The sequence below is a fragment of the Antechinus flavipes genome, chromosome 3, assembly GCF_016432865.1.
Source record: "Antechinus flavipes isolate AdamAnt ecotype Samford, QLD, Australia chromosome 3, AdamAnt_v2, whole genome shotgun sequence".
NCBI lineage: Eukaryota > Metazoa > Chordata > Mammalia > Dasyuromorphia > Dasyuridae > Antechinus > Antechinus flavipes.
The window spans coordinates 635,646,449-635,655,033 of record NC_067400.1 but is presented as its reverse complement, the minus strand read 5'-3'; the positions used below and the strand labels follow the sequence as shown (position 1 = coordinate 635,655,033).

At 39.4% G+C, this 8,585-nt stretch overlaps 3 protein-coding genes across 10 annotated transcripts in view; 1 reads left to right on the top strand and 2 right to left on the bottom strand.

Moving 5' to 3' along the window:
* The window catches only part of LOC127556953 (zinc finger protein 8-like), a 187,277-nt gene that overhangs the window by 115,570 nt on the left and 63,122 nt on the right, over positions 1–8,585 (top strand). The gene's annotated exons all lie outside the window — the stretch shown is intronic.
* Positions 1–8,585, bottom strand: part of LOC127556938 (zinc finger protein 260-like) — an 88,136-nt gene that overhangs the window by 56,123 nt on the left and 23,428 nt on the right. The window lies entirely within an intron of this gene.
* LOC127556946 (zinc finger protein OZF-like) lies at positions 3,721–5,120 on the bottom strand. The gene has a single exon (XM_051990457.1). It carries the CDS (start codon positions 5,040–5,042, stop codon positions 3,810–3,812), a length of 1,233 nt encoding a protein of 410 aa, XP_051846417.1. The 5' UTR covers positions 5,043–5,120; the 3' UTR covers positions 3,721–3,809.

Genomic DNA, 8,585 nt, shown 5'->3' with positions numbered 1-8,585 from the left:
CTAGTAAGAAATCCTTTATTTGCAAAAGCTTTCCAACATTGATTAAAGTCATACAGTTTCTCTTAAGTGTGGGTACGCTCATGGTCAGTAATGTTGGAATCCTTACTAACTGCTAACTAATTAGAGTTGATCTAATCTTACAAGAAGATGTTTTGGGCAGAACTTGAAACAAGGTACTAAGTAGAACTAATTAATACAAGGCTTGTGTTCACACCTTTACTCATTGGAGTCCACAAGTATGCTAGCTTCACAAAGTACACTTTCTAACTTCAAGGGAGTCCACACCTCCCTTAAAGCTCGTTGGGCCAGAGAGCACTATGGGAGAAAACCCATAATCCCATTCTCTCAGAAGAGTCGGATAAAAGGCCAGCGATGAGGGCTCTATGGCAGAATACATTTTTTCCACTTGGCTGGCTGGTGGCGGACGAAGAGCTTTCAGAGGATAAAGCTACGAGTGAGAGTTCAGTGGAACCAGATTCATCTTCATCTCACACCACTGTAGTTGGTGGCTGGGCTCCCCGGAGGGAGTCAAGAGAGACATTCCATTTCTGTGTTGGTTGGAGGCTGAAGAAAGCAGAGGCAGAGGCTGAAGGACAGAACCTTTGGATTTGGAGACATCCGAAGGGCTCTAAGCCTCTAAACCGGCTGTGCTTTGAGAAGAACAAGAATTCCAACATTTGGAGTGCAACAAAGAAATTTTGTTAGAAGAGTTAAAGTAGAATTTCAGCTAAGATGGGACAGATATTTAGAAAACAGCCTGTTTCTGTTCAAGGAAAATGTTTAGAGAGCATTGTCAAAGTTATGGAAAGCCAAGGTTTAATTATAAGTTTACAGCAAATCACTGAACTTTTACATACTATAAAGGACATATGTCCTTGTTTCTCTCTTGATAAGGAATTACATCTAAATGAATGGAAATTGGTTGGAGAGGATCTTTGTCAATTCTATGATAAAAATGGGCCTAACTCAATAATTAATACATATAATGTAATACAATTGGCTATAAGAAGTTATTTAAGTGATAGAATGATGAAAAGGAAAGTACAGGAGGAAGAAGTGCCAACTTTACTAGGTGAAAAGGAGGACGAATCAGATGAGAATGGAGTTAATTACAATTCTGAGTATGATACTTCACAGCAGGAGGAATTAGGTGATTCCACATCTCATGACCCTCCCCCCCGCAATTAACCCTTCATGGGTGGAATAAGGGGGAGGGAGAGAGACAGAAACACAGTCCGCTTCTCCTGTAAAGCAGAATTTGACAAGATTAGAAAAAGCATTAATTAAAGCAAAAAATGAAGGAGAAGATATATCTGATTTTATAAATGCATGTCCTGTGATTGAAGAGCTCAACTCCTCAGGTCAAAAAGAGAGAAAATACACTCCTTTTAATTTGGAAAAAATTAAAGATTTGAAAAAGGGTTACACTCTTTATGGGGCTACACCATCTTATGTGAAGATGTTACTAGATAAGTTGTCTTATGAAATCCTAACCCCGAATGACTGGAAATCCATAGCGAAAACTTGTCTAGAACCGGGACAAAATTTATTGTGGCTTTCGGAGTTTCATGAATTATGTAGGATTCAAGCCCAACACAACAGGCAAACAGGACAAATCACTTTTGACCAACTAGCTGGTCAAGGTCAGTATTCAGAGAGTTCAGAACAGATTTATTATCCCATAACAGTATATGAGCAAATTTCTAAGGCTGCAATAAAAGCTTGGAATTCTCTCCCTGGACAGAAAGATGGAAATAATGCTTTCACAAAAATAGAGCAAGGTCCCAATGAACCTTTTGCAGATTTTGTGAACGTTTACAAACAGCTGTAATAAGAACCATTGGAGACAATGCAGCAACAGAAATAATGACCAGACATTTGGCTAAGGAAAATGCCAATGAGGTTTGCGAAAGAATTATATGGGGGCTAGACAAAGATGCTCCTTTGGAAGAGATCATAAGATGCTGTGCCACAGTGGGCCAAATGCTTATTATGCCCAAACTATGATGAACATGGAAAGACAAGGAGCTTCTTGGCAAAGGAATTCTAGAGAAACTCGTCGATGTTTTCAATGTGGAAAAGTTGGACATTTGAGAGCTCATTGTAGAAATGGAGATAGAATGAGAAGACAGGGTGAGAGAAAACCCAAAACCCCATGTCCAAAATGTAACGGAGGCTTTCACTGGGCCTCTAAATGTATATTGACCCAGAGGAATGAGAGGCAGGGCCCAGCTCCAAAGTATCACTCAAAGGACAGGTGGGGCATGATAGCAGCTGAGGTTACACCCAGAGAGACTTTAGAAATTCAGGACTCTGATGTCATCAACCAACAGAAAAGCTATCAGGATTACAGTTGGGAAGAAACAGACCTTTTAAGACAACAAGGCAGTATCCAGTGCAAACAGTTCCAATGTAATTACCAGATGATGAGGAGAAATCCCAAATTTGGTAAATAGAAGGGAATTAGGTTAACTGCTTGGGGAAGGGGATCTGCTTATATTTCCACAGATGGAGAAAGAATCAAATGGCTGACAAGGAGACTGTTAAAAAGACTTTTAAAATCTTCAGGAATCATTGGATTTCCTAACACCAGATGAAACTGTTTTAGTTCTTGAAAAACCAGCAAGAATCATTGGGTTCCCTGAGATGAAAAATTGTTGATGAGATCTTTTGCAGTACTTCAGAGCTTACAAGAATTATTAGATTCCTGGCACATGAACTAATGGACAATGGATTCCTTATGGACTATTTCTAGGACTTATGGACATGTGTAAATCTTCAGGTTGATTCATGTTGTTACATTACTACTAGCCTGTGTTATAATATTATGTGCTTATGTAAATTATGTATAATGTCTCCCATATTGATGGATTTATGTATACCATGTATATCGGTTACAAAGTTCTGGCCCATATTGATGAATTTATGTGTACCCCTTCAGAAACCCACTAATCTGATTAGATTTCCTATTTCCTTTGGTGTTTTCATCTAACAAAAGAAAGGGGGAGATGTTGGAATCCTTACTAACTGCTAACTAATTAGAGTTGATCTAATCTTACAAGAAGATGTTTTGGGCAGAACCTGAAACAAGGTACTAAGTAGAACTAATTAATACAAGGCTTGTGTTCACACCTTTACTCATTGGAGTTCAATGAGTTCACACCTCCCTTGAAGCCCTTTGGGCCAGAGAGCACTATGGGAGAAAACCCACAATCCCTCTCTTGAGCATAAATAGAGCTTCAATGGGCCAGTCGAGGAAGTTCTTCAGAGTGAAGAAGCTACAAGTCGAGATTTCACCGGAATGACATGAAGAGTGGAGCTGGCTGGAGGCTAAAGAAAAGCAGAGGCAGAGGCTGAAGGACCAGACCTTTGGATTTGGCAACATTCGGAGAGAGCTCTTGGAACCAAGCAGAGAGATAGGCCTCTAAGCTAACCGGGCTATATTGGAGATAATAAAAGATCTGAACTTTTATCACCTGGCTGCGTTTTGAGAAGAAAAAGCTCACCAACAAGTAAGACTAGATTTATGTCTAAAAGCCTTTTCACAGTGGTAACATTCATAAGGTTTCTCTCCAGTGTGGACTCTCTGATGTACAGGGAGAGCATTCTTATCTCTAAAAGATTTTCCACAGTGGTTACATTCATAAGGTTTCTCTCCAGTGTGGATTCTCTGATGTAAAATAAGAGTACTTTTTTGTATAAAATGTTTTCCACACTGGTTACATTCATAAGGTTTCTCTCCAGTGTGGATTCTCTGATGTATGATAAGTTTTCCCTTGCTTCTAAAAGCCTTTCCACATTGGTTACATTCAAGGTTTCTCTTCAGTAGGGATTTTCTGATGTGTAGTAAGGGTTCCCTTTTCTCTAAAGGCCTTTCCACACTGGTCACATTCATAAGGTTTCTCTTCAGTGTGGGTTCTCTGATGTTTAGTAAGACCTCCCTTTTGTGTAAAAGCCTTTCCACACTTATTACATTCATAAGGTTTCTCTCCAGTATGGATTCTCTGATGTACAGTAAGATCTGTCTTCCTTCTAAAAGCCTTTCCACACTGGTTACATTCATAAGGTTTCTCTCCAGTGTGGATTCTCTGATGTACAGTGAGACTTTTCTTAACTGTAAAAACCTTTCCACATTGGTTACATTCATAAGGTTTCTCTTCAGTGTGGATTCTCTGATGTGTAGAAAGGGCTCCCTTTTCTCTACAGGCTTTTCCACACTGGTTACATTCATAAGATTTCTCTTCAGTATGGATTCTCTGATGTACAGTAAGATCTGTCTTCCTTCTAAAAGCCTTTCCACACTGGTTACATTCATAAGGTTTCTCTTCAGTGTGGGTTCTCTGATGTGTGGTAAGACCTCCCTTTTTTGTAAAAGCCTTTCCACACTGGTTACATTCATAAGGTTTCTCGCCAGTATGGATTCTCTGATGTACAGTAAGATCTGTCTTCCTTCTAAAAGCCTTTCCACACTGGTTACATTCATAAGGTTTCTCTCCATTGTGAATTCTCTGATGTATGATAATGTTTCCCTTGCTTCTAAAAGCCTTTCCACACTGGTTACATTCATAAGGTTTCTCTCCAGTGTGGATTCTCTGATGTAAAATAAGAGTACCTTTTTGTATAAAACGTTTTCCACACTGGTTACATTCATAAGGTTTCTCTCCAGTGTGGATTCTCTGATGTAAAATAAGAGTACCTTTTTGTATAAAACGTTTTCCACACTGGTTACATTCATAAGGTTTCTCTCCAGTGTGGATTTTCTGATGTGCAGTAAGATCTCCCTTTTGTGTAAAAGCCTTTCCACACAGGTTGCATTCATAAGGTTTCTCTCCTGTGTGGATTCTCGATTGTACAATAAGATTTTCCTTTTTTATAAAACCTTTTCTACATTCGGGATATTCACAATGTCTCTCTCCAAGCTGGATTCTCTCATGTGTCGCACAGCTTTTTGTCCAAGTAAAGTCACAGGATCCATCACCCATGAACCACTTCTTGGGAGTTTCTATCACAGAATGGCTTAGCTCCGCAGGAGTTTCTTTCATTTCATTCTGATCTCTCCTTCCAAAACAAAAGAAAAAGAAGAAACCATAAAGCAGACATAGTCATGACGCACGCACGCACGCATGCACACACACACACACACACACACACACACACACTCACACACTCACTCACTCACATTTATATTCCTTTCCTTTCACCAGCAGAAGAGAAACTCAGTCATTTTATTTTTTCCTAAGCAAAGAAAAAAATATAAAATGGACAAAACCAATCACTTGATTGAATGTGATCATTAGTTCACATCCCAAACATGATCTAATTCCTAAGGAGTTTCATGCACAATAACAATGGAGCCTCACAATAACCTGTGACAACCCAAAGAGGGCCTTCATTCTCCTTAGGTGCACAACTCAGGTGGTCACCAGCTTAGGATGACTGAGTGAATCGGCCCAAATCCCAGCAGCTGTGACTAGAATTTATATCCTGTGAATGGGCATGCTCTGCCTACAGTATGTGACAATTATCTCGACTCTCAATTTTCCCCTTTCCCTTTCATTATTTGTGCTTTGCCTCTTTTTCATAGATATGACATCTAGTGCACATAGGAAATACTCAAATATAGTAAATACTCAGTTTCCTTTCTCAGACATGATCTGTCCTGCTTGTAAGTGTAACAAATTTCCATGCTGATCACTTTCAATTCCTTAAGTGATTTAATTCTGATCCATTATTATTTTTTTTTGAGATAGCTATCACTTATTTCTTTTAAAAAAAATTATCATTATATGCCCCCTGCATATCCCAAGATACAATTTTTTTTTAAATGCATGAAATTATCCACATCTGAAAATGTCTCAAACACAGAAATTGAGTTCATCATCCTGAGATGTGGAAAGGTAGTTCAGGCTGCAGTATTGCAATCTTTCCCTTTTAAAAATTCACCAAGTCCGTGAATGATTGAGATAAAGATCCAAGGGATCTAACCCAAAAATGTCTTAATAGCACCTAAAGTAGCGAATAATTGTCTGATTTGCTTAAAAAAGTAGCTGTGCTCTCGGACCACAGAGATGTGCACATTTCCATTTTTACAAGACTTTCTGCAGTGATCTCAGCCTATCAGGATCAACAGTACACGGCTGTGGAGGACTGTGCCCTGAGTCCATGAAACTCTGGCTGCTTCTAAATGCAACAGATTCTTCTGGTTTCTCAACTTGATATCAGATTGTTCCTAGCATTGAAGGAAGGTTGGACACTCATGTACAAATGGCCACAGGCCTGCAAAGTCCTTCAGGGCTGTCTCTCCCCAGACCAGAGTGCTCTCCCTCCTGGGTTATCTAGCAAGCCCATCTCATCCAAGCTCTAATAGCCTGAGCAAGATGTGGTAAAGACAAGATATGTAATTGACCATTGTGTCATTTAGGGCAACATTTGTTATGAGCCAACATAAATATAAATCTTTTTTTAAATTTAATTTAAAAAAAAAAAATTAATAGCTTTTTATTTACAAGTTATATGCATGGGTAATTTTACAGCCTTGACAACTGCCAAACCTTTTGTTCCAATTATTCCCCTCCTTCCCCCCATCACCTCCCCTAGATGGCAGGATGACCAATACATGTTAAATATGTTAAAGTATAAATTAAATACAAAGTAAGTACACACGTCTAAACAGTTATTTTGCTGTACAAAAAGAATCGGACACTGAAATATTATACAATCAGCCTATGAAGGAAATCAAAAATGCAGGTGGGCAAAAATACAGGGACTGGGTATTCAGTGTAATGGTTCTTAGTCATCTCTTAAGAGTTCTTTCGCTGGGTGTAGCTGGTTCAGTTCATTTACTGCTCCATTGGAACTAATAGAAATCTTTTTTTAAACAGTAATTAGCAATGCCTTTTGACTGGCTAGACTTTAAAAAAAACATGAATTTCCATGTTTCTAGAAGAGCTTGTCCAATTCTTCCTTTTCTGCATCATACATGTTAGACCATGTTCATCATATGTTTCAAAATCAGAATACAGTTACAATGGATAGAATGTGGAGAGGGCCTTAAATCAGGAATCCCAGGATTTTATTCCCACCTCAGAACCTTGCAAATCAAGTTAAAGGACTTCTGTTAGTTTCTTTATCTGTAAAATGGGCATAATAATAGCACTTAAATCCTCTGGTTCTCATGAGGATGAAATAAGACAATGCAGAGCATGGCACATAGAGCTGTATAAATGCTACCTGTTTTATTTCATTTTGTCTCTTTCCTCCCCCATTCTACTCCCCTTCTTAAACTATCATGATCCTCACCAATTAATGATGCACTGGGGCACTAAATTATTCAATTTATCTGGTACATAGGGGGTCACTCCAGGATTGCTGGTGTATTGTCTGCCCCACCACTCTGTGGTGAGGGACCTCCATGAGGGCATAGGATGTCCCTCATATCTCTATTTGTGTTCCTGATGTTTAGCCCAGGACTGCCAAGTAGCAGGCCCTTAATTGTTTACTGACAAGAAAAAGTTCTAAGAAACGGCTCATGTCCCAAACCTATTCCCTCAGGGCACTTTCAGGAATTCCATTGCCCCAAATCCCAAAGAAGGACTTCTTACACAATGACAGTGTAAGGGCCTTATGGGGCCTTGCAGTGGGCCCCACTCATTTTGTAGAGCGGACAGCCAGATTCACTGACTAGCCCTGGACATGGCTGCCAAGAAATATTCAGTAAAAATTCTAAATCTGGCCTTTCTCCCCAAACTGACCATGTACTTCAGGGTAACTGCCGAAGCCTCTTGTAACCACAGCTCTCATATCCCTGCTTTCACCTCACTCACCTGCAGAGCATCTCCTCAGGCCTTCTTGGTCCAGCATCCACAGTTTCCCTTTGCTCAAAATAAGAGATCACCTCTTCTCTGGGAACTGGAAGCCCTGGGCATGGAAATCAGAAAGAGAAGAAGATGGAGAGAATTTGATCACTTAGTTCTCTTTAGGGAAAAAATGAGGCTCCAAAGCTGCTCCAAGCTGAAATTGAGCCCCTGATGTTCAGACAAATCAGTCAATACTCACCCATTGGGAAGTATAAAGGAAGTCACCTAAGGCAGGATGTGCCCACTATTTGTACAGTTTCCTCTGAAAAAGGCAAAGGCCCTTCCTCCCATCTCCTGTCCTGAGAGGCTCCCATCTGGCAGAAACTTCTGATCCCAAACCTGGGTTACTAACTGTGTACCTCTGGACAAGTCAATTAAATTCTATTTCTTTTCCTGCTTCTTCAGCTCTGAAATGGGGATAACAATATCACCCGACTTGAAATGTGAAGATGACGTAAAAGTAACATAATATTTTGTTGTACCTTTAACTTATAAACAAGCATTTCAGTATCGTAGTTCAATAAAAAGATGATTGCACATGAAACTGTAAATCCACAACTATTTTATTGTACTTTTAACTTATAAACAAGCATTTCAGTATCGTAGTTCAATAAAGATGATTGCACATGAAACTAAACCCACAACACACAACTTGCTATTCCTTTCAAATACACAAGAAAATTATCAAGTAAATTTTTTCCTTCCATTTGCTTGTGCTCAGCCTAGAGA

Bases quoted from the DNA above. Each gene is read 5' to 3' on its own strand.
- LOC127556946 (XM_051990457.1), bottom strand. From the start codon at position 5,042: ATGAAAGAAACTCCTGCGGAGCTAAGCCATTCTGTGATAGAAACTCCC.